This window comes from Aquarana catesbeiana, linkage group LG06, assembly GCF_042186555.1.
Source record: "Aquarana catesbeiana isolate 2022-GZ linkage group LG06, ASM4218655v1, whole genome shotgun sequence".
NCBI lineage: Eukaryota > Metazoa > Chordata > Amphibia > Anura > Ranidae > Aquarana > Aquarana catesbeiana.
Window position 1 is genome coordinate 234479777 of NC_133329.1, and position 26127 is coordinate 234505903.

Sequence of the window (26127 nt, forward strand, 5' to 3'; positions counted from 1 at the left end):
ATGAGATATGCAGCCAGAACATCAGAGTTGATAAATGTCAAATGCATATACCATAGTTTTGTAGACTCTAATTTTCACACACAAATATACATCAATTAAAAAAAAAAAAAAATTATGAAAAATGAAACCGATACATTTTGGCCTACATTTATGAAGAAAGCTCTTGATCTCTATATGTCCAAAAAAAATCCTTTTAAAGTTAATTTGGGTATAGTGTTGCAAGAGTGAGTAATTGTTAGTCCAAAGGGGTTTAAAGCTGATTTTTCCCTTTCCCTTTCATTCTGATGTGAAATCCCCTAACACTGATTAGAAAAAAAAAAAATATATATATATATATATATATATATATATATATATATATATATATATATATATATATATATATATATATATATATATATATATTATATATATATATATATACATATATACATTTTTTTACTTTTTGTGCATCCATTACCTGATTTCCCTGAAATAGGGTACGAATGTCCCAATTGAAAGGTTTCCCCTCTATTACCTTTTTGATGACAACCCAAAATTAGATTTTGTTTTTTGTTTGCTTTCGGTGATAGTGGTAAACAGAGGGTGAATCTCCCTAAGGCCCAGTTTACACTGTTGCGACAATCGCTCTGATTTTGAGAGCACAAGTCACATGACATGTAAAAATCCATTTCTTTATCGTACATCACAGGACACAGAGCCAGTTGTTATAACTACTTGGATTACCATATTTATCGGCGTATAACACGCACTTTTTTCCCCCTTTAAAATCAGGGGAAAATCGCGGGTGCGTGTTATACGCCGATCCCCTGCGATCCTGAGCTGCCAGATCTTCAAAATCGCCGACCGCGATTTGAAAATGGCGCCACCGGCGCCGAAATACAGAGCCGGTTCTCGGCCACTTTCGGCTTCACTCGAGCGCTGCCCGAACCTAGCCGAGTGTACTCGGCTAGGTTCGGATAGCTCCGCTCAGTCACGCCCATCCCGAGCGGGACTACGAGTGGAGCCGAAAGTGAACGAGAGCCCACCGAGAATAGCCGAGGACCGGCTCTGTGTATTTCGGCGCCGGCGGCGCCATTTTGAAGGCCAGGATGGCAGGGGATCACAGGATCGAAGGCTGCACTGGGGCAAGGCTGCACTGGGGCAAGGCTGCACTGGGGCAAGGCTGCACTGGGGCAAGGCTGCACTGGGGCAAGGCTGCACTGGGGCAAGGCTGCACTGGGGCAAGGCTGCACTGGGGCAAGGCTGCACTGACATGGCTGCACTGACATGGCTGCACTGACATGGCTGCACTGACATGGCTGCACTGAGAAGGCTGCAATGATGGGCATTTAAATGTAAGTTTTTTTTCCCTTCAACTTCCCTCCTAAAATTTTTTTTCCTTAAAATTCCCTCCTAAACTTGGGGTGCGTGTTATACGCCGATAAATACGGTATATGCCACCTATAGGTGAATGGATACTGGTAGATCAATCACAACAATCAAACGAAGTCCTCCCCCATATAACCCCTCCTACACAGGGAGCACTTCAGTTTTTTTGCCAGTGTCTGTAAGGTGGTGGTCACTGATGTGATACATGTTCTCTTGGAGCATACTTGGAGGTCTGGACGGTTCTATTTAGAATCATGGACTTCATTTGTATCCATTCAAAAGAGCTGTCAGCCAAAATGGATGATACCCGAGCCTCATTGGAAGGATAGAAGATTCATTGAGGTTTTACCTGTATTGCAGCCTTGTGGCGCTGGACCCTGCGTGTGTTTGTTCTGACCAAGGTGCTTTCCTGCAGGGCCCTATACAGGTCCAGGGGAGGGCACTCCACATTAAGGGGGACCCAGGCCCTAGGGGCAGTGTGCTGTTTAACCACTTAAGGACCACCTCACGCCGATGTACGTCGGCAAGGTGGCACGGGCAGGCAGAATCACGTACATATACGTGATCTGCCTCCCGCGGGCGGGGGTCCGATCGGTACCCACCCCGGTGCCCGAGGCGGTCCGCTTTTGTCCAGCGGCAATCGGAGGTGAGGGGGAAGACCATTCATTCATGGCCCCCCCCTCGCGATCGCCGCCGGCCAATCAGATCATTCCTATGCTGCTGTATGCTAAACAGCAGCAAAGGAAATGTCATCTCTCCTCGGCTCGGTATTTTCCGTTCCGGCGCCGAGGAGAGAAGACTGAACTGTGAGTGAAAACACTACACACACACAGTAGAACATTCCAGGCACACAATACACCCCCCTTTACCCCCCAATCACCCCCCCCCCCCCGTCACACTGACACCAAGCAGTTTTTTTTTTTTCTGATTACTGCATGGTGTCAGTTTGTGACAGTTAGTGTGGTGGGACAGTTACTGTTAGCCCCCTTTAGGTCTAGGGTACCCCCCAATAAAATTTTAACCCCTTGATCACCCCCCCGTCGCCAGTGTCGCTAAGCGATCATTTTTCTGATCGCTGTATTAGTGTCGCTGGTGACGCTAGTTAGGGAGGTAAATATTTCGGTTCGCAATCAGCGTTTTATAGCGACAGGGACCCCCATATACTATCTAATGTTTTAACCCCTTGATTGCCCCCTAGTTAACCCTTTCACCACTGATCACCGTATAACTGTTACGGGTGACGCTGGTTAGTTTGTTTATTTTTTATAGTGTCAGGGCACCCGCCGTTTATTACCGAATAAAGGTTTAGCCCCCTGATCACCCGGCGGTGATATGCGTCGCCCCAGGCAGCGTCAGATTAGCGCCAGTACCGCTAACACCCACGCACGCAGCATACGCCTCCCTTAGTGGTATAGTATCTGAACGGATCAATATCTGATCAGATCTATACTAGCGTCCCCAGCAGTTTAGGGTTCCCAAAAATGCAGTGTTAGCGGGATCATCCCAGATACCTGCTAGCACCTGCATTTTTGCCCCTCCGCCCGGACCACCCAAGTGCAGTATCGATCGATCACTGTCACTTGCAAAACACTAAACGCATAACTGCAGCGTTCGCAGAGTCAGGCCTGATCCCTGCGATCGCTAACAGTTTTTTTTTTGTTAGCGTTTTGGTGAACTGGCAAGCACCAGCGGCCTAGTACACCCCGGTCGTAGTCAAACTAGCACTGCAGTAACACTTGGTGACGTGGCGAGTCCCATAAGTGCAGTTCAAGCTGGTGAGGTGGCAAGCACAAGTAGTGTCCCGCTGCCACCAAGAAGAAGACAAACACAGGCCCATAATGCCCTTCCTGCTGCATTCGCCAATCCTAATTGGGAACCCACCACTTCTGCAGCGCCCGTACTTCCCCCATTCACATCCCCAACCAAATGCAGTCGGCTGCATGAGAGGCATTTTTATGTCCTCCCGAGTACCCCTACCCAACGAACCCCCCCCAAAAAAGATGTTGTGTCTGCAGCAAGCGCGGGTATAGGCGTGAAACCCGCTGTTATTGTCCCTCCTGTCCTGACAATCCTGGTCTTTGCATTGGTGAATGTTTTGAACGCTACCATACACTAGTTGAGTATTAGCGTAGGGTACAGCATTGCACAGGCTAGGCACACTTTCACAGGGTCTCCCAAGATGCCATCGCATTTTGAGAGACCCGAACCTGGAACCGGTTACAGTTATAAAAGTTAGTTACAAAAAAAAGTGTGTAAAAATAAATAAAAAAAATAGTTGTCGTTTTATTGTTCTCTCTCTCTCTCTATTCTCTCTATTGTTCTGCTCTTTTTTACTGTATTCTATTCTGCAATGTTTTATTGTTATGTTTTATCATGTTTACTTTTCAGGTATGCAATTTTTTATACTTTACCGTTTACTGTGTTTTATTGTTAACCATTTTTTTGTCTTCAGGTACGCCATTCACGACTTTGAGTGGTTATACCAGAATGATGCCTGCAGGTTTAGGTATCATCTTGGTATCATTCTTTTGAGCCAGCGGTCGGCTTTCATGTAAAAGCAATCCTAGCGGCTAATTGGCCTCTAGACTGCTTTTACAAGCAGTGGGAGGGAATGCCCCCCCACCGTCTTCCGTGTTTTTCTCTGGCTCTCCTGTCTAAACAGGGAACCTGAGAATGCAGCCGGTGATTCAGCCAGCTGACCATGGAGCTGATCAGAGACCAGAGTGGCTCCAAACATCTCTATGGCCTAAGAAACCGGAAGCTACGAGCATTTCATGACTTAGATTTCGCCGGATGTAAACAGCGCCATTGGGAAAGCATTTTATCACACCGATCTTGGTGTGGTCAGATGCTTTGAGGGCAGAGGAGAGATCTAGGGTCTAATAGACCCCAATTTTTTCAAAAAAGAGTACCTGTCACTACCTATTGCTATCATAGGGGATATTTACATTCCCTGAGATAACAATAAAAATGATTAAAAAAAGAAAATGAAAGGAACAGTTTAAAAATAAGATAAAAAAGCAAAAAAATAATAAAGCACCCCTGTCCCCCCCTGCTCTCGCGCAAAGGCGAACGCAAGCGTCGGTCTGGCGTCAAATGTAAACAGCAATTGCACCATGCATGTGAGGTGTCACCGCAAGCGTTAGATCGAGGGCAGTAATTTTAGCAGTAGACCTCCTCTGTAAATCTAAAGTGGTAACCTGTAAAGGCATTTAAAGGCTTTTAAAAATGTATTTAGTTTGTCGCCACTGCACGTTTGTGCGCAATTTTAAAGCATGTCATGTTTGGTATCCATGTACTCGGCCTAAGATCATCTTTTTTATTTCATCAAACATTTGGGCAACATATTGTGTTTTAGTGCATTAAAATTTAAAAAAGTGTGTTTTTTCCCCAAAAAATGCGTTTGAAAAATCGCTGCGCAAATACTGTGTGAAAAAAAAAAAAACACCCACCATTTTAATCTGTAGGGCATTTGCTTTAAAAAAATATATAATGTTTGGGGGTTCAAAGTAATTTTCTTGCAAAAAAAAAGTAATTTTTTTCATGTAAACAAAAAGTGTCAGAAAGGGCTTTGTCTTCAAGTGGTTAGAAGTGTGGGTGATGTGTGACATAAGCTTCTAAATGTTGTGCATAAAATGCCAGGACAGTTCAAACCCCCCCCCCCCCAAATTACCCCATTTTGGAAAGTAGACACCCCAAGCTATTTGCTGAGAGTCATGTCGAGTCCATGGAATATTTTATATTGTGACACAAGTTGCTGGAAAGAGACACAAAAAAAAAAAATTTTTTTTGCACAAAGTTGTCACTAAATGATATATTGCTCAAACATGCCATGGGAATATGTGAAATTACACCTCAAAATACATTCTGTTGCTTCTCCTGAGTACGGGGATACCACATGTGAGACTTTTTGGGAGCCTCGCCACGTACGGGACCCCAAAAAACAAGCACCGCCTTCAGGCTTTCTAAGGGCTTAATTTTTGATTTCACTCTTCACTGCCTATCACAGTTTCGGAGGCCATGGAATACCCAGGTGGCACAAACACCCCCCCCCCACCCAAATGACCTCCCTTTTTGTCACAAAGTTTTGAAAAAAGAAAAAAAAATGTTTTTTTTCTTGTCCTTCATTTTCAAAAACAAATGAGAGCTGCAAAATACTCACCATGCCTCTCAGCAAATAGCTTAGGGTGTCTACTTTCCAAAATGGGGTCATTTGGTGGGGGGGGGGGGTTTGTGCCACCTGGGCATTCCATGGCCTCCGAAACTGTGATAGGTAGTGAACAGTGAAATCAAAAATTTACACCCTTTGAAATCCTGAAGGCGGAGATTGGTTCTCGGGGCCCCGTACGCAGCTAGGCTTCCAAAAAGTCCCACACATGTGGTATCCCCATACTCAGGAGAAGCAGCTGAATGTATTTTGGGGTGCAATTCCACATATGCCCATGGCCTGTGTGAGCAATATATCATTTAGTGACAACTTTTTGTATTTTTTTTTTTGTCATTATTCAATCACTTGGGACAAAAAAAATAAATATTCAATGGGTTCAACATGCCTCTCAGCAATTTCCTTGGGGTGTCTACTTTCCAAAATGGGGTAATTTGGGGGGGTTTGTACTGCCCTGCCATTTTAGCACCTCAAGAAATGACATAGGCAGTCATAAACTAAAAGCTGTGTAAATTCCAGAAAATGTACCCTAGCTTGTAGACGCTATAACTTTTGCGCAAACCAATAAATATACGCTTATTGACATTTTTTTTACCAAAGACATGTGGCCGAATACATTTTGGCCTAAATGTATGACTAAAATTGAGTTTATTGGATTTTTTTTATAACAAAGTAAAAAATATCTTTTTTTTTTCAAAATTTTCGGTCTTTTTCCGTTTATAGCTCAAAAAATAAAAATGGCAGAGGTGATCAAATACCATCAAAAGAAAGCTCTATTTGTGGGAAGAAAAGGACGCAAATTTCGTTTGGGTACATCGTTGCATGACCGCGCAATTAGCAGTTAAAGCGACGCAGTGCCAAATTGGAGAAAGTCCTCTGGTCTTTAGGCAGCCAAATGGTCCGGGGCTGAAGTGGTTAAAACATGCTCTGTGTACTACTTAGGAGTATGGGCTGCCGTTTCTCCAGCCACTAGAGGGCGCAAGGGCCTAATTCTATATAGGCAGGAATTGGAGGGTTGGCCATGTGCTCCGCAGATTCAGCTGGGCCTCTTGAGACATAACAGCAGCTCATGGATACTAGTGAATTGTGATTACTTACTAGGGGAGAACTGTGTGGCCAGACAAGTCATGATTATATACTGCATACTTACTGCTTATTCTTGGGAGGCCTGTACAACTGTAAGTTGATACACCCCTGCAGTGCACTTTAAAGGGGTTGTAAAGATAAAAATTTTTTCACCTTAATGCATTCTATGCATTAAGGTGAAAAAACTTTTGACAGTACCGCCGCCCCCAGCCCCCCCGTTTTATTTACCTGACGCCTCGAATCTTCGCTGCTCGTCCTCATTGCAGCTCAGCCTGGTCGCTGATTGGCTGCAGTGGATGGATTGAAAGCAGCGCAGCCATTGGCTCGCGCTGCTGTCAATCACATCCGATGACGCGGCACGCCGGGGGGCGGGGCCGAGTGATACAGCGAGCGGCTATAGCCGCCGGCTGTATCACGGGAGCGCGCCCGCAAGCACTCACCACCATGCGAGGGAGCTCGCATTAAGGTGGTAAATGCTTGCGGGGAGGAGCTGAAACAGCCGCCGAGGGACCCCAGAAGACCAGGTTCGGGGCCACTCTGTGCAGAACGAGCTGCACAGTGAAGGTAAGTATGATATGTTTGTTATTTTAAATAAAAAAAAAAATTACCTTTTCAACCCCTTTAAAGTGGTGTGTCTCCAGAATAATGTGCATTTGACACAAAAACTAGTATGGGGTTTGGTGCAGTTGAGCAGGTGCATACTTGCAAACAGGGCTAAAAGCTTATGCTTGCCAGATGCTTGCTGAAAGCTCATGCTTGCTAAAAGTTTGCAAAAAGCTTATGTTTGCTAAGAAGCTTATGTTTGCTAAAAGCCTATGTTCCTAAAAGCTTATGTTTTTTCAAGGCTTCTGTTTGCTAAAAACACACAGTTGCTAAAAACATGTCTACATAAGGCCTATAGACTCTCGTGTCGCATAGACTGAACTCATGTCTGTGCAAGGCACATCACACATGTCGCATAGACTCGTGTCTGTGTATGGCAAGTATCGCATAGACTCGTGTTTGCGTAAGACACATGTCTACATGAGACCAATTTTGCATACATATACATGGACACATGTTGCATAGACACATGATTGCACATAAACACATGCTTGCATAAGCAAGTTTGCATAAATGTTGAATAAATATATGCTTGCTAGCATAAACACCTTTGTATGGGCACATGTGTGCATAAATGCATAGTCTATAAAATCACGTATAAATATGTGCTTATTTACATTAAACTGTATAAATAGGTGTCTGCATTTTACTCAGGGTGGATTTGATTTAAATCAAGTCGATTTCAAAATCACTAGTAAAAAGGCTTGATTTAAATCAACTCTATTTTAAATCATAATTTTTAACCACTTGCCGACCGCCTCACGCCGATGTACATCGTCAGAATGGCACGGCCAGGCAGAATCCCACGGGCGGGGGATCCGATCGACCAACACCCCCCCCCCCCCCCCCCCCCGGTGCCCGAGGCGGTCGGCTTGTGTCTGGGAGCGATGAGAGGCAAGGGGGAGACCATCCATTCGTGCCCCCACCCCCACCCCCCGCGATCGCTCCCAGCCAATCGGATTCTTCCTCTGCTGCTAAACAGCAGCAAAGGAAATTATGTCATCTCCTCGGCTCTGTATTTTCCATTCCGGCGCCGAGGAGAGAAGACTTCACTGTGAGTGCACAACACACACACACACACACACACACTAGAACATGCCAGGCACACATTACACCCCTGATTCCCCCCCGTCACACTGACACCAAGCAGTTTTTTTTTTTTTTTTTCTGATTACTGCATTGGTGTCAGTTTGTGACAGTGTGGTAGGGCAGTTAGTATTAGCCCCCTTTAGGTCTAGGGTACCCCCCCAACCCCCCTAATAAAGTTTTAACCCCTTGATCACCCCCCGTCGCCAGTGTCACTAAGCGATCATTTTTCTGATCGCTGTATTAGTGTCACTGGTGACGCTCGTTAGTGAGGTAAATATTTAGGTTCGCCGTCAGCGTTTTATAGCGACAGGGACCCCCATATACTATCTAATAAATGTTTTAACCCCTTGATTGCCCCCTAGTTAACCCTTTCACCAGTGATCACCGTATAACTGTTACGGGTGACGCTGGTTAGTTCGTTTATTTTTTATAGTGTCAGGGCACCCGCCGTTTATTACCAAATAAAGGTTTAGCCCCCTGATCACCCGGCGGTGATATGCGTCGCCCCAGGCAACGTCAGATTAGCGGCAGTACGCACGCAGCATACACCTCCCTTAGTGGTATAGTATCGGAACGGATCGATATCTGATCCGATCAGATCTATACTAGCGTCCCCAGCAGTTTAGGGTTCCCAAAAACGCAGTGTTAGCGGGATCAGCCCAGATACCTGGTAGCACCTGCGTTTTGCCTCTCCGCCCGGCCCAGCCCACCCAAGTGCAGTATCGATCACTGTCACTTACAAAACACTAAATGCATAACTGCAGCGTTCGCAGAGTCAGGCCTGATCCCTGCGATCGCTAACAGTTTTTTTTGGTAGTGTCTTGGTGAACTGGCAAGCACCAGCCCCAGGCAGCGTCAGGTTAGAGCCAGTACCACTAACACCCCTGCACGCACCATACACCTCCCTTAGTGGTATAGTATCTGAACAGATCAATATCTGATCCGATCAGATCTAGGGTTCCCAAAAATGCGGTGTTAGTGAGATAAGCCCAGATACCTGCTAGCACCTGCGTTTTGCCCCTCCACCCGGCCCAGCCCAGCCCACCCAAGTGCAGTATCGATCGATCACTGTCACTTACAAAACACTAAACACATAACTGCAGCGTTCGCAGTGTCAGGCCTGATCCCTGCGATCGCTAACAGTTTTTTTGGTAGCGTTTTGGTGAACTGGCAAGCACCAGCGGCCTAGTACACCCCGGTCGTAGTCAAACCAGCACTGCAGTAACACTTGGTGATGTGGCGAGTCCCATAAATGCAGTTTAAGCTGGCGAGGTGGCAAGCACAAGTAGTGTACTGCTGCCACCAAGAAGAAGACACACAGGCCCGTCATGCCCATAGTGCCCTTCCTGCTGCATTCGCCAATCCTAATTGGGAACCCACCACTTCTGCAGCACCCGTACTTCCCCCATTCACATCCCCAACCAAATGCAGTCGGCTGCATGAGAGGCATTTTTATGTCCTCCCGAGTACCCCTACCCAACGAACCCCCCCAAAAAAGATGTCGTGTCTACAGCAAGCGCCGATATAGGCGTGACACCTGCTATTATTGTCCCTCCTGTCCTGAAAATCCTGGTCTTTGCATTGATGAATGTTTTGAACGCTACCATACACTAGTTGAGTATTAGCGTAGGGTACAGCATTGCACAGACTAGGCACACTTTCACAGGGTCTCCCAAGATGCCAGCGCATTTTGAGAGACTCGAACCTGGAACCGGTTACAGTTATAAAAGTTAGTTACAAAAAAAGTGTAAAAAAAAAAACCACAAAAAAAATATAAAATAAAAAAAATTGTTCTCTCTCTCTATTCTCTCTCTATTGTTCTGCTCTTTTTTACTGTATTCTGCAATGTTTTATGTTTTATCATGCTTGCTTTTCAAATGTGCAATTTTTTATACTTTACCGTTTACCGTGTTTTATTGTTAACCATTTTTTTGTCTTCAGGTACGCAATTCACGACTTTGAGTGGTTATACCAGAATGATGCCTGCAGGTTTAGGTATCATCTTGGTATCATTCTTTTCAGCCAGCGGTCGGCTTTCATGTAAAAGCAATCCTAGTGGCTAATTAGCCTGTAGACCGCTTTTACAAGCAGCGTCTTCCGTGTTTTTCTCTGGCTCTCCTGTCTCAACAGGGAACCTGAGAATGCAGCCGGTGATTCAGCCAGCTGATCAGAGACCAGAGTGGCTCCAAACATCTCTATGGCCTAAGAAACCGGAAGCTACGAGCATTTCATGACTTAGATTTCGCCGGATGTAAATAGCGCCATTGGGAAAGCATTTTATCACACCGATCTTGGTGTGGTCAGATGCTTTGAGGGCAGAGGAGAGATCTAGGGTCTAATAGACCCCAATTTTTTCAAAAAAGAGTACCTGTCACTACCTATTGCTATCATAGGGGATATTTACATTCCCTGAGATAACAATAAAAATGATAAAAAAAAAAAAATGAAAGGAACAGTTTAAAAATAAGATAAAAAAGCAAAAAAATAATAAAGGGGGGAAAAAAAAAAGCACCCCTGTCCCCCCTCTGCTCATGCGCTAAGGCGAACGCAACCGTCAGTCTGGCGTCAAATGTAAACAGCAATTGCACCATGCATGTGAGATATCACTGCGAAGGTCAGATCGAGGGCAGTAATTTTAGCAGTAGACCTCCTCTGTAAATCTAAAGTGGTAACCTGTAAAGGCTTTTAAAATGTATTTATTTTGTTGCCACTGCACGTTTGTGCGCAGTTTTAAAGCATGTCATGTTTGGTATCCATGTACCCGGCCTAAGATCATCTTTTTTTATTTCATCAAACATTTGGGCAATATAGCGTGTTTTAGTGCACTAAAATTTTAAAAAGTGTGTTTTTTCCCCAAAAAATGCGTTTGAAAAATCGCTGCGCAAATACTGTGTGAAATAAAAATGAAACGCCCACCATTTTAATCTGTAGGGCATTTGCTTTAAAAAAATATATGTTTTGGGGGTTCAAAGTAATTTTCTTGCAAAAAAAAAAATTTTTTTCATGTAAACAAAAAGTGTCAGAAGGGGCTTTGTCTTCAAGTGGTTAGAGTGGGTGATGTGTGACATAAGCTTCTAAATGTTGTGCATAAAATGCCAGGACAGTTCAAAACCCCCCCCCCCCCCAAATGACCCCATTTTGGAAAGTAGACACCCCAAGCTATTTGCTGAGAGGCATGTCGAGTCCATGGAATATTTTATATTGTGACACAAGTTGCGGGAAAAAGATACATTTTTTTTTTTTTTTTTTGCACAAAGTTGTCACTAAATGATATATTGCTCAAACATGCCATGGGAATATGTGAAATTACACCCCAAAATACATTCTGTTGCTTCTCCTGAGTACGGGGATACCACATGTGTGCGACTTTTTGGGAGCCTAGCCACGTATGGGACCCCGAAAACCAAGCACCACCTTCAGGCTTTCTAAGGGCGTAAATTTTAGATTTCACTCTTCACTGCCTAACAGTTTCGGAGGCCATGGAATAACCAGGTGGCACAAACCCCCCCCCAAATGACCCCATTTTGGAAAGTAGACACCCCAAGCTATTTGCTGAGGGGTATAGTGAGTATTTTGCAGACCTCACTTTTTGTCACAAAGTTTTGAAAATTGAAAAAAGAAAAAAAAATTGTTTTTTTTCTTGTCATTCTTCATTTTCAAAAACAAATGAGAGCTCCAAAATACTCGCCATGCCTCTCAGCAAATAGCTTGGGTTGTCTACTTTCCAAAATAGGGTCATTTGGGGGGGGTTTGTGCCATCTGGGCATTCCATGGCCTCCGAAACTGTGATAGGCAGTGAAGAGTGAAATCAAAAATTTACACCCTTAGAAATCCGGAAGGCGGTGATTGGTTTTCGGGGCCCCGTACGCGGCTAGGCCCACACATGTGGTATCCCCGTACTCAGGAGAAGCAGCTGAATGTATTTTGGGGTGCAATTCCACATATGCCCATGGCCTGTGTGAGCAATATATCATTTAGTCACTTAGCATTTTCCTTGGGGTGTCTACTTTCCAAAATGGGGTCATTTGGGGGGGGGGGGGGGGGGGGTTGTACTGCCCTGCCATTTTAGCACCTCAAGAAATGACATAGGCAGTCATAAACTAAAAGCTGTGTAAATTCCTGAAAATGTACCCTAGTTTGTAGACGCTATAACTTTTGCGCAAACCAATAAATATACGCTTATTGACTTTTTTTTACCAAAGACATGTGGCCAAATACATTTTGGCCTAAATGTATGACTAAAATTGAGTTTATTGGATTTTTCTTATAACAAAAAGGAGTCTACGCTTCTTCCTGTCCCCCGCGCTGTCTGCTGGGACACACACGGGTCCCAGAGACAGCAGAGACCATTCGGATTGCGCAGCGCGACTCACGCATGCGTAGTAGGGAACCAAAGTGACTTCCTGATTACCTTACCGAAGATGGCGGCGGCAGCACCCGAGAGTGATCGGCTTCGGGTGCCGACATCGCGGGCGCCCTGGCCAGGTAAGTGTCCTGATTTTAAAAGTCAGCAGCTGCAGCATTTGTAGCTGCTGACTTTAAAAAAAAAAAAAAAATTGGGCGGACCTCCGCTTTAAAGCAAAAAAATCAGTTTTTTATATATATATTTTTTTTAAAAATCCTTGATTATTTATCCACCCTGATTTTACTGCATACGTAAATGCATGAACAGCAAGAATACTTATATACTTGCATATTTGCATTCCTAAGTACCCATGTAATGGCATACCTGGGTACCTGCATACTTGCATACCTACAGTGCTGTATAGCGGAGGACCAACGTTGTCTAGGCCTGCATCCTTGTGGAACTAAGTTTTTTAGTTTTTGTCTAATATAGTCACTTTATTATGAATCTGCTAGACTAGCTAAATGACTCCAGAAGGGAGAGGTGGCCTGGGGATCTAGTGATCTGGCGGTGTTCATGTCTCCTGTTGGACCAATGGCATCAGGGGTATCAGAGCCACTGTGCGGATCAAGCCTGGTTAGTATTTGGATGGGAAACTGCTCAGGAATACTGGGGGCTGTAAGGTGTTTTTTTTTTTTTTTTTTTTTTTTTTTTTTTTTTTTTGTGAATCTTCCCTTTAGGTTGGCCACAGCTCCTGAGGGTTCACAAGGCATAATCTTTGCTCAGGAAGCAGTCGATTTCAGGGGTTCCTTTGATATATTTCTGCAGGAGGAAGCTGTGTTTTAGATCGAAGCACGTTCCCTACATACAGTCCTACCCAGGTCTTGGTAGAGGATTAGGGCTGAAACAACTAATCGATAACTAATCTATTATGAAAATAGTAATCGATTAATTTCATAATCGATCAGTAACAATGGGGTTAAAAAAAAAATAAAATGAGCCCTTTATAGTACAAAAAGAGCAAATAATCACTACTGTAAATATTACTTTCACAGTTCTACTGTAAAAAAATGAACCCCATACAGTAGTGATTATTAGCTTTTTTTTGTACTATAAAGGGCTAATTTTCGTTTTTTTAACCCCATTATGTTACTAAGCGTCTTAGACCTGGTTCACAATCATGTGTTTTTTGGTGCTTTTTGCAGAAACGCACTACAGTTCATTTACATGATTTCCTATGGGACACGTTCACAACTATGCTTTTTTCAGCCGCTGCGTTTTTGGAAAGGGTCAGGGACTTTTTTTTTAAAGCAAACGGTGCTTATTTGGTTCAAAATACTTCAATGGAGAAACTGCGGAAAAGCATGTAATGCGTTTTTGCAGCAATTTGTGTTTTTTAATCTGCCCAACAACAAATTGGCCAAAAAAATGCAAAAACGCAAATCGCAGCAAAAATCAAAACGCACTGCAGAAACAGATCAAAAGCAAACTGCATAGGTGTATGCCGAGCCTTATGCTGGCCACACGGATCAATTTTCAGACGAGAATATTCAGATGAAAAATCTTTGTACATTTCGCTGAATGAAAGAATGTTTGAAATTTTCACTTGTTTTTAACATTCTGTTTTTTAAAATAATTGTAATTTCTGAACAAAAACCACATACACTTTCCCGTCAATTTGGTTTAAAATAAACGTCGATTTGACCCCACTAACGATTAGAAAATCGAATGTTCTTACAATGAAAAATGAAATTTTTTTTTGAAGGAAGACATTGTTTTTTTTAAATAACAAAAATTTGATCTCTGAGTCTGATATTTACTAGGTTCACCCTTTAATAGTATATCTCTTCTAACAGTATATACAGTATATCTCTTCTGTCTGTTATTCTCAGAGTGGATTATATATTTTGCTCCCTAACCATATAGTTGATTATTTATATTAACCACTGCATAGAGATATTTAATAATTGCCTTTTTTTTTTTAAACTTTACATATTAACTAAATTATACACCACACTTTTAAGGTTATTAACCGATTAATCGGTTAATTAATCTCACTCCTTGATTCCTACAGCGTGTAACTTGGACAGTCCCACCTGTCTGGCCACTCTGGTGTCCTTGGGACTTGAATTTGATCTGGACTGTCCTTGCAGAGACCACTTTTTGAACCAATTGGGAGATTCTGTTAGTCCTTTTATCTCGGAAGGTAGCTTCTTTGGTTGCTGTCGCTTAACTAAGTGGAGTGTCAGTTGGCGAATCTTTCATGCAAGAAGCTGTTCTTGGTCTTGCATCATAAGGTGATGTTGCATCCTCATCCATTTTTATTGCCTAAAGTGGTTTCTAGTTTTCACTTGCATGAGGACAGTGTCTTGCCTTTTTATTTTTCTCCCAATCTGCAGTTGGCAGGAGAGAGCGCTACTCTAGAGGTAGTTCAGGCACTCGGGATCTGCTTAAAGTGGAGTTCCACCCATCGGATTCCTCCTCCCCCCGGTGTCACAGTTGGCACCTTTCAGGGGGGGGGGGGGTGCAGATACCTGTATTACAGGTATCTGTACCCACCTCCAGCGTAGATAGCCGCAGAATCTGCGGTTATTTACGCCACATCCTGTCGTTCCAACCCCATCCCCCCCCCCCCCCCCCCCCGTCTGCTGGGAAACACACGGGTCCCAGAGACAGCAGGGACCAGCTGTATTGCGCTGCGCAACTCGCGCATGCGCAGTAGGGAACAGGGAAGTGAAGCCGCATGGCTTCACTTCCTGATTCCCTTCCCGAAGATGGAGGCGGCAGCACCCGAGGACCGAGAGACGGTTCGGCCTCGGGTGCCGACATCGCGGGCGCCCTGGACAGGTAAGTGTCCATGTTTTAAAAGTCAGCAGCTGCAGTATTTGTAGATGCTGACTTTAAAAAAAAAAAACATTTCGGCGGACCTCCGCTTTAAGTTGTCTGCACAGGTCAGCAATCCTGGTTTATGCTGCCAGAAGAGCCCAGTAAGGGCAGGTGGCATCCAGGTTGAATATTTAGCAGTGGTTCTGCCAGCTATTTTTCCTTTTTTTTTTTTTTTTTTTTTTGTGATTGCCTGCTGTATTAACTGCCTGCTGTACCTGCCACTTGCTAGAACTTGTGGCCTGTTACACCAATTACTCATTTTACCTATAACCTGCTATAACAGACGATTGCTATATAAGCAGTTTGTTAGTTATATTTGCCGCTTAAAATATTGGAGGCTTTATTAGCCTATCTCTGGTTTTACCCTTGCTATTAAAGCAAACCATCCGACTTGTTTCTTTGATTGAATTTAATTTTTTTTTAGTTTGCTTATAACAATATTATTTGCTGACTGCTAATTAGGGGTGTACTTCCAGCAACTGTTAATCTCTCTATACCCCCCCCCCCCCTATCCACATTTACAAATTTGTATCTGTGGTGGGACGAGGTGAACAGGGATAAGAGTGTGAGGGTGACACGGAGGACAAAGAAGGATTTGGGGACCGTGGATAACTCTGGGGGCCAGTCTGTGACTGAAAGCACTCCCCAAAACAGTACAGTAAAGAAAACTCTGAATAATGCGAAGAACAAACCGCAAGACATTGCCACACGTCTTCAGAAATGTGCACATACACCAGAGATGGATAAAGAGGAAACTATGTTGGCATCACCCACCTCACTGCAGAGAGTAGTTATAGAGGGAGCATCTGCTGGTTTTGTTAAACCCCAGGGACCGGATGGTGAAGGAGCAATATTTCAACCGGAACATCAGCATGATGTAACAAGTAATGGAGATTTAGAGAATGCATCATGTCATAACTCTGCCAAATCTATAAATTCAGGGAATACCTTAGACAGAGCATGTAATTACGTTGACAGATATACTGAAAGCCATTACTGCATGCAACAGCTCTGTGAATATTCTGTCTCTTCATTTAGAAGGAATGAGGGAGGACCTAACTACAATCAGACAAGATATGCACAGCCGCTGAGGAGAGATTAAGCACAGCTTAAGGCTCCTTACACACAATTGTGAACTCTAATAAAAAGCTTATGCAACAAATATCTACACATGACTCTCGATTGGAAGATATGGAGAATCGTCTTCGTCAATATAATATTAGAATAGTAGGACTCCCTGAACGTGTAGAGGGAAACAATCTAGTTGAATTTATAGAGAAATGGCTTATATCCACGATGGGTTCAGAACATTTTTTCCTCTATTTTTTTCAGTGGAAAGGGCTCCTAGAGTCCCTACTAGGGCACTGCCTACGGTAGGTGCACCTAGGACTATGGTCTTGAAAGTGATGAACGTTATTTTACAGAGAGCAAGACAACTTTCAGATATATAGATGAATGGCTCAAAGATGAGTTTTTTTCCTGATTTTTCAGCAGCAGTGCAGCGGAAAAGGGTGGGATTTATGGAAGTCAAGCGCCGATTGAGGCAGATGGACTTACCTTACTCTATACTCTTTCCAGCTAAACTTAAAGGGGTTGTAAAGGTAAAAATTTTTTCACCTTAATGCATTCTATGCATTAAGGTGAAAAAACTTCTGACAATACCGCTGCCCCCAGCCCCCCCGTTTTCCTTACCTGACGCCTCGAAAGTCAGCTTCGCGTTCCCGACAGCTATTCCTCCGCTCACCCTGGCCGCTGATTGGCTACAGTGGATGGATTGGAAGCAGCGCAGCCATTGGCTCGCACTGCTGTCAATCACATCCAATGACGCGGCGCGCTGGGGGGCGGGGCCGAGTGATACAGTGAGCGGCTATAGCCGCCGGCTGTATCACGGGAGCGCGCCCGCAAGCACTAACCACCATGCGAGGGAGCTCGCATTAAGGTGGTTAATGCTTGCGGGGAGGAGCTGAAACAGCCACCGAGGGACCCCAGAAGACCAGGTTCGGGGCCACTCTGTGCAGAACGAGCTGCACAGTGAAGGTAAGTATAACATGTTTGTTATTTTTAAAAAAAAAAAAAAAAATTTACCTTTACAACCCCTTTAAAGCAACAGCACAAGGTACTAAACATTTTTTGCATCCCCGGAACTAGCGACCCAATGGCTAGACAATTATAAACGGTCAAATTAACTTTATAAAAGGAGAGAATTTTTTTTTTTTTTTTTTTTTTTTATTCATTTTAATTTTGACTTTTTTTTTTCCCCCTCTCTATTTTTGATGGGAGAATGAATAGACCGTTTTGGGAAAGGGGCGGAGAGAGCACTATCTTTTTTCCGGAAGCCTCTTGATCAGATAGCCCCTATGTTTGTGTTATATTTGTGTTATGGTTTTGTTATGTTGATGTCTTTGTTTATGTCTGTTTGTGACTGTGTAGGTTTGTCTTATATGTTGATTTATGTGCACCTCTCGGAATATATCTGTCTCATCTCTTACCTTCATGGGAGGATCCTACGTTGGGATGAATGATGGGGGCAGTGAACTGGGGGGGGGGGGGGACTTGGTTTGGAATGAAAAACTCTGGATCTTGGTCAGTTTATTTGAGATCAACTTGACATGGCTCCTCTGAGCGAAGAATTAATTTTTATGGAATGTCAGGGGACTTGGTAGCCCATCTAAACAGCAAGCAGTGTTTACCTCACTAGGGAGATTCTCACCCTCAATAGTATGTCTTCAGGAGACCCATTTTAAATTCTGAAACGATGCATTATTTAAAATGGAACCAGTATCACTCTACATATACGTCATACTCCAGAGGAGTGTCTATACTTATATCTAATGGAGTGGATTTTATATGTAGACAAATTAAGAAGGATAGTAAAGGTCAATTTATTTTTCTGTATTGTACTTTATCAGGACAACCATACGTGATTGGAAATGTATATATTACTCCGCCATACTCAAAAGTAGTCTTTAAAGAATATATTCAGTTTGTATCTGATAAACCAGATAGTGTATGTCTATTGGTTGGTGACTTTAATAACTATATGGATTTTACATTGGATAAATACAACATAATGGACAAGCGAACTTCATTGGGGCCTACGGCCTTTGCTAAATATGTAGCAGAACTGGGATTGATAGATCTCTGGAGACAGCGTAATCCAACAAAAAGACAATTTTCATGTTTTTCCAATAGTTATAAAACCCTTTCTAGAATAGACTTGGCATTGGGAACATATTCCTTGCTCCCATACCTTCATGATATCAATTATGAGGCTAGGGGTATTTTAGACCACTCCCCTATAGTACTAAATTTTTCTTTTAGGACTAGTCCCGGGTGTACTTTGTGGAAGGTGAACCCATATTGGTTGTCACTTTTTTCTTCTTCCGAAGGCATTGTGAATGGATTGATTACATATCAGAATATAAACAGAACCTCAGTTTCACTTCTGATATATTGGGATGCAATGAAAGCGTATCTCCGAGGTGTCCTTATTGCACAGATATCAAAATTTAAGAAACAATCTAGGCAATGGGGAAAAAAAACTTTAGCTGGCAATATGATGAAGGCCAAACTCCTATATATAACTAATCCAAATGAAGACCCTAAAAAAGAATGGCTTAATAGCCAACTACATTATGCAGCAGTGGCTAAGAAGAAAGCGGAAAATAAGATTTTTCTTACAACAACCATATTTTGAGGAGGGTGAGGGGACAGGACATCTATTGGCAACTACTGTTAAAGCTCAGCGGCCGGCAACATACATAGTGGAAATACAATCATTTTAAATAAGAGGGTTGATCCTACTCCAGAGATATTGGAGGTATTCAGGGAATTATATTAAAGTAGGACATCCTATCCGGAGTCCCTGAGTAGATTCTTTGACACTATTGATTTACCAAGTATTTCAAATGATGAAAGGGTAGCTTTGGAGGCCCCATTAACATTGGATGAGCTAAGGGATGCAGCATCTAATTTACCGAATAATAAAGCACCAGGACCAGACGGTCTTCCAGGGGAAGTATATAAAAAAAAAAAAATGGGGATGTTTTGTTTCCTGATTTGCTTGATGTCTTTAATTCTGCCATGGAGGTTGGGCTCACTACCCCCCCCTCTATGACTTAAGCAGTAATCATTGTCTTGTTGAAATCTGGTAAGGATCCAAGTAATCCTGACGTGTATCGCTCAATATCTTTAACGACAAACATCAAGTTGCTGGCAAAGACATTGGCGATAAGATTATCAAAATGCATTTTGAATTTAATCCATTGTGACCAATCAGGTTTTATCCCTAACAGATCCACAGCAAACAATATCCGACGTCTATTTTTAAATCTACGGCTCCCAACAGACAATATGGGAAATAGAGCTATACTGTCACTCGATGCTGCTAAAGCATTCAACAGTATAGAGTGGGTCTTCTTGTGGAATTGCCTAAAACAATATGGGTTTGGCCCCAGATTTAAAATGGATACAACTTTTGTATGATTCCCCAAGTGCAAGGGTGCAGGTGAATGGATGTGTATCGGCCCCTTTCTCATTGACCAGAGGGACAAGGCAGGGATGCCCTCTATCCCCGCTTCTCTTTGCCCTGGCCATTGAACCATTGGCTGAGGCTATCCGCTCCTCCACAAATATTGCTGGATTCCGCAGATCTACAGGTGAAGTTAAGATAGCACTCTATGCGGATGACACTTTAGTGTTTCTGGGGGATACAGGCCCATCCCTGTCCGCAGCTATGTCCTTAATAAAATTATATAAATCCTGAAAAGGATCCATATAATTTTATTAATACTAACTGGGATAAATCCATAATGCTGCTGTTGGACCCTGTGCATTTTGAGCACCCATGCCAGGTTCATCGGATAGCACTGACTACATCATTTAAATATTTGGGAGTGGTAGTTACATCAGATATCACAGAATACACAGACAGGAATGTACTCCCACTTATTGTCAAATTTAGGCAACTGAGCAAAACATGGAGTAAATTCCCTTTGTCCATAGTAAGGAGGGCGAATTTGGTGGTGGATGCCTCAGATGCTGTTTGAATTACACAACTCCCCCATATAATAAAAATATTTGTAACCTTAAACTTATACTTTACTGAGATAATAGGAACGCCTAAACTTGCACTACTGGGAATAATTCCTGATGGAACGTTGCCAGCAGACATGCATGCAATGTAGATAAGATCCTTATATTTAGCACGTAAAGTTATTTTACACAAATGGACATCCGCTGATCCTCCAACCCATAAACAATGGGTTGAGAAACTTAATTATACACTTAAGAGAAAAATGTAACATATAAGCATAGAGGTACACCTCAAAGGTTTGGTAAAATATGGTCATGCTGGATAGATCCTAGTAATCAACTATTTGATGGTTTACCTAGTGGAGAGGAGTGTAGCAGAAGAGATAGATGGGAGCAAATAGTAGAAGTAGAGGAGTGAGGAGTAGAAGAGCCGAAATGAGTGCATGATGGAAACATAACTTGATGCTGTATAGAGGAAGCTACCATAGTTTAACGATTGAAATTAGCGGTGAACAACTTGTTGTGTAAAATGTATCTGTTTCTATAATGCTTTGTTTATTATACGCTAAGCTACTTTAGTCCGAGAGGTGCAAGGTTTATCTGTTTTGTGTGTTTTCCTATTTTTTGATACTTCATGGATGTGACATATCTGTATGCATGTTTAATAATAAATAAATAATTATTTGATTAAAAAAAAAAAAATCATTTGATGCCGATGGTTTAATAGGGAAAAATTCCCCCCCCCCCCCCTTTTTTTTTTTCTGGGGAGAGATTCTCTACCAGGTGTGTAGGAGTATCTTGTGCTATCCGTCATCAGGTGTCAGTGGCCCAGGTATGCAAGGCCACTATTTGGTCTTTGGTTTATACATCTACAGGATTTTTACCAGGTGGATGTCAACGTGGAGGATACGAATAGCGGAGTAGGTCCTTCTCTGGTGGCAGTTTCTTTGATGGTGTTTCCCTCCCCTCAAGGATATTGCTTTGGGATGTCCCAAGTAGTAGTTATATTTATAATAACTGGCTCTGTGTCCTGTGATGTACGTTAAAGAAAATAGGATTTTTTCATCATACTTACCTGTAAAATCCTTTTCTTTGAGTACATCACAGGACGCAGAGGTCCCTCCCCTCTTTTGGGAATGTATTGCTTGCTACAAAACTGAAGTGCTTCCTGTGTAGTAAGGGTTATATAAGGGAGGGCTTCCTGTTTTTATTGTGCTGATTGATCTACCAGTGTCCATTCACCTATAGGTGGCGTATAACCCAAGTAATTATTATAATTGGCTCTGTGTCCTGTGATGTACTCAAAAGTATTTTACGGGTAAGCATGGCGAAAAAAATCCTATTGTTTCCCTATGAGAGCTGTCTTAACTGGTCCAACTTGTGTCAGTCTGACTTTTAAAAAGGTTCCTGCACTACTTTTGGTCCGACTTGGGTCCCATTTCAGCCAGTTTAATTTAACGGAAGTCGCATCCAGTTCAGCACCTTAACTGATTCGACTTGTGACCTGCAACATGTGCTCTGCAATGTTGGCACTGCAAAATGTATTGAAAAAAAAAAACAAACAAAAAAACAGCGTGATGTCGTCCCGTCCCCCCCCCAAAAAAAAAAATCCATACCAGACCCTGCCCACACCCCCCACCCAAAGCATCCTGTCCCCAAGTTGTTGGAAACCAGGGGTTTTTCCCCATAACTCTGGGTTGTGGGTGTCTGGGAGACGGTTTTTGACAAGTCCTTTATGAAAATGAATAATGTCCCCCGTGGTAGCGCCGTCGTTATCTGACTTTTTTTTTTTTTTTTTTTTTCCCTAAATCCGGTCTCATTCATTAATATTGCATGGAAGTCGGATCGATGTCAGATCGAATTTGAAGGGCAAAGTTAGATCGACAGTCACATAACTTTCCTGTCGCACCACTGTGAACCGGGCCTAACTGAGGCACAGACAACAATAACTCCCTCCCCACTCAATCTAAAACTAAAATAAATACAAAATTACATTTGGCTTTTACTTATACTGTAACATGTTGGTCTTCAAGTGGTTAAAGCTAAGGAAGTACTTGTTGTAAGAATGTTTTTGTCTGTTTGACCTTCTGAGGACAACCATTTTTTTTTTAAATGTACACAAGTAAATTTTGTTCTTTTTGTGCATGTTCACTAGGTGTTGGAGAAAAGTATTCAACGTGGGAGCCAACAAAGAGGGAGCTAGAGCTGTTACGGCATAATCCCAAAAGAAGGAAAATAACCACAAACTGCACCATAGGTAGGTACGGGATTGCACATTCGCCCCACTCCCCCTTTTGCATTTTTGTGACTTGTAAACATAGGACATAATATATCTTTCATTGGTCTCTCACTTATTGAATTCTTTATTTGCAGAGATTTGAATACATGTTACTTTTATGCACATAGCGCTGGTATAGGTTTCAGTTAGTCTGAAAAACCCTGTAAAAAAAACAAAAAAAAACTCTAGTATACTATCAAGCGGGGTATGCAGACAAAAGAAAGTAATGGGTAGTAAGCTACTGTTACCTAATGAACATTGAAACATATGGTACCAGCTGCACATTATTAAATTTAAACATTAATCATATGGTGCACAGGCAACCCTGGATTATAGGCTTTTACCTTCAGGTGACTGGACACTGGCAAAGCTTTTGAAGACCTACATTGGGTGTCTCCACTATAACCCCACCCCACTTTGCGAGTTCTCACTTTTTAGTTAGTTTCCTAATGTGTTGGACCTCTTCTCCTTCATGGACAAATCACTCTTGGCTTAACCACCTTATTTTTATTATTTTATCTTCAAATTCTTAATTCAGTTTCTCACTACCATCTAATGCCACAAATAACTGTGCTTCTGTATTTGCACAGTCTGTAATGCTGCTTCAAACACTGGATCCTAGGTGGGGGCGCTCACCTTGGCACTTAGTGTAATACAATTATTCAGCTGCAGGTTGCTAGACAGGTCTAGGGCCATGATTCATCCTTGTAGAACCCAGTTCTTTGGACACCTTTGGGGGTGTTCCTACTGACAGTCGAAGCCTGGACTTTTTTTCTACAGCCCAGCATCATAGATGGATAAGACCGGGTCACCCTATATGCTTTTGACTGTTATATAAAAGACTGGGTGATATTTGAATGGTATTAACTACAGTATAGGCTTGTCAATTTTTTGCGCTAAAGCTTGCTTGGTCTCTGGTGGATGACCAAGTGTTATACATACCACAGGTAGCACACCTTATCCCCATTACAACCTAGAGCCCTTGGAAGGTACTCGGGCACTTCCTCCCACCTTTTCACCATGAGGATTCCCTAAAGGACCGTCTACACCTAGGTTTTTTTTTTTCCTTTTTGTTCTCTGTACACACTAGTCCTGTATTCTGCAACCTATTCTGTAAATACCCCACAAGGGATCACCATCACACTAAGCTATGGTGGACACCAGGCCAAAAGGAATCCATTGCAACATTCGCTCTGCTAAAGAGTGATGATGCCCCCTTTGCAGCAGAGCAAGAGCTGGTTCAAACTCCGGTTTCTGCACCTGATTCGAACTCTGCTTCAGGCACGCAACAAGTGGCCTATTGGACAGAAGCATGATTTTCAGCATCTGTGTCAACTGACCACCTTAACACAGTCATCTTTTGCCCAGAGCTGAAAGACACCATTCCTCTTCTCCTCCTACTCCTGTTTTTACTGGAGGTAGATCCTGATATGTCTACTCTAGGCGAGGCAGACACAAAAAGGGGAGGAGGAAGTCATTATTAAGGTAGTAAATAAATAAAATGTAAATATCTCCGCTATTCAATAAAAAAGCAGCCGGCAGAGTTTGTTGATCACCAAACATAAAGTCCAAAAAAAAAAATCTATAAGGGCGGTGCTTAAAATCGATGATGTTAAAATAGTGAGTCCGAGGTAAAGGGAGGAAGGTTCCAGTCACCGGTAGAAGTGCATGGATGTGGAAGCATACAACACCACGTGGTAAAATAATCTGCTTACCAGAAAGCAAAACAAGCTAGGTGTGTAATTTAATCCACGGCTCATCCAGTATGTCGGCCTCCACAATACAACCTCTAGGATTGGAACAGCAATATCCAGATGACATTCACACCCGATATAACTTCTCCAGGGATTCACATCAATAGTACAGGCTCTCAGTGAACCGATCAGCCATGCTCAATGAAAGAAACATAAGCGACCAATAGTGAAGCCCGTAATAACAAAAAAATAATTTATTGTAGTAACTTACACTTAAAATTCAAGAATGCATGCATCAAGGAAACGATAGGCTGCAGGAGGGGGAGTTATACGATGGGAGATCTCGCGGATGGAAACCCACCCGCTGGATATTTAATTTTGAAGTGCTATAGCCACTTTGGGTTGAACGTGGAATGGGATGTTAATAGCTTTATTAATAATAGTTAAATTTACACCCATCTGCGTTTGATACCCAACTTTTTTGCTTTCATTATATCCACCTCACCCCTCTAATACTCCATTTTATTTGCCAATTTTAGTTACATTTTTATGGATTATTATTCATATCCTATTTTATTATTTTCATCCAATCGTTTTTATTACTTTCTTTTATATTATATGTATCGCTCCTTGGGAATTGTTTCCTCCATCACGTTCCCATAAGAATTTTCATGTCACTGTTCTTTATTGTTATTCATCTAGTATTCTCGTTTTTTTAAAGCGGGGGTCCACCTATCTATCGTTTTTTTTTTTTTTTTTTTTTTTTTTTTTTTTGAGTTAATTCACAAACTTTTCTTCTCAGCATTACATACTCATATTGTGTGTAATATGTCTGCCTGTGTCAGATTTCGTCAGAAAGAATAACTTATATTATTCACTGCAGGCAGTTTCCATCTTCATTGTGGGCATTTGAAGCCCACAAGCATTTATTTCCTGGATGTGGTGAATGCTGTGCTCCCAGCATTCACCGCTCATTCCCGCACATGCTCAGTGGCATCCTGGGAAGCCTGAGACTAGCTCCCAGGAGTCTGGGAGAGGCTAGAAACACGCCTACTCCCACGGGAGGAGAACCAGGAAGTGCAAAGAAGAATAGAAAAATAAAAGGTAATTACGGCGATTTAAATTTTTTTAAACGGCATGTCAGCATCTAGGCAAGGAAGAGAATACATACAGATATTATTCAAAATTTGGGTGGAACCCCGCTTTAACATAGTTTTCCTGTTTATCTGGGTTCCGGGGTGATGGACCGCATTGTGCTCCACCACCGCTGTCTCAGTGTGATGATTTCCGGGCGAGCCGTTGGAGCGCGGATTTGTATCTGCGTTCCAGCGCTGCATTCATCACTCCAGATGTGATGACGCACTGGTTTTGCTCACGAGGACCGCTGCGATCTCTGCGAGCCAATAACAGGGCTTCTATAGGCGTGCATGTGCCGTAGCTTTGACGGCCAGTGCGCATGCGCTGTGACACCGGCGGTTTCTCGTGCTTCCTATGGCACGAAAAGTCAGATATCACCCCCACTGCATTCCCCACTAGATCACCATGGAAATAAGAGTATAATGAGGTTTGCTATTAT

General features: G+C 42.7%; 1 protein-coding gene across 5 annotated transcripts in view; it reads left to right on the plus strand.

Annotated features, from left to right (window-relative positions):
* LOC141146647 (ubiquitin carboxyl-terminal hydrolase 22-A) overlaps window positions 1–26127 on the plus strand; it is a 251632-nt gene that overhangs the window by 144986 nt on the left and 80519 nt on the right. For all 5 annotated transcript variants that reach the window (XM_073633064.1, XM_073633066.1, XM_073633067.1 and 2 more), the window contains one exon: window positions 22735–22836. In XM_073633064.1, coding sequence (XP_073489165.1) covers window positions 22735–22836 — 102 coding nt within the window. The remainder of the gene's footprint in view (window positions 1–22734; window positions 22837–26127) is intronic.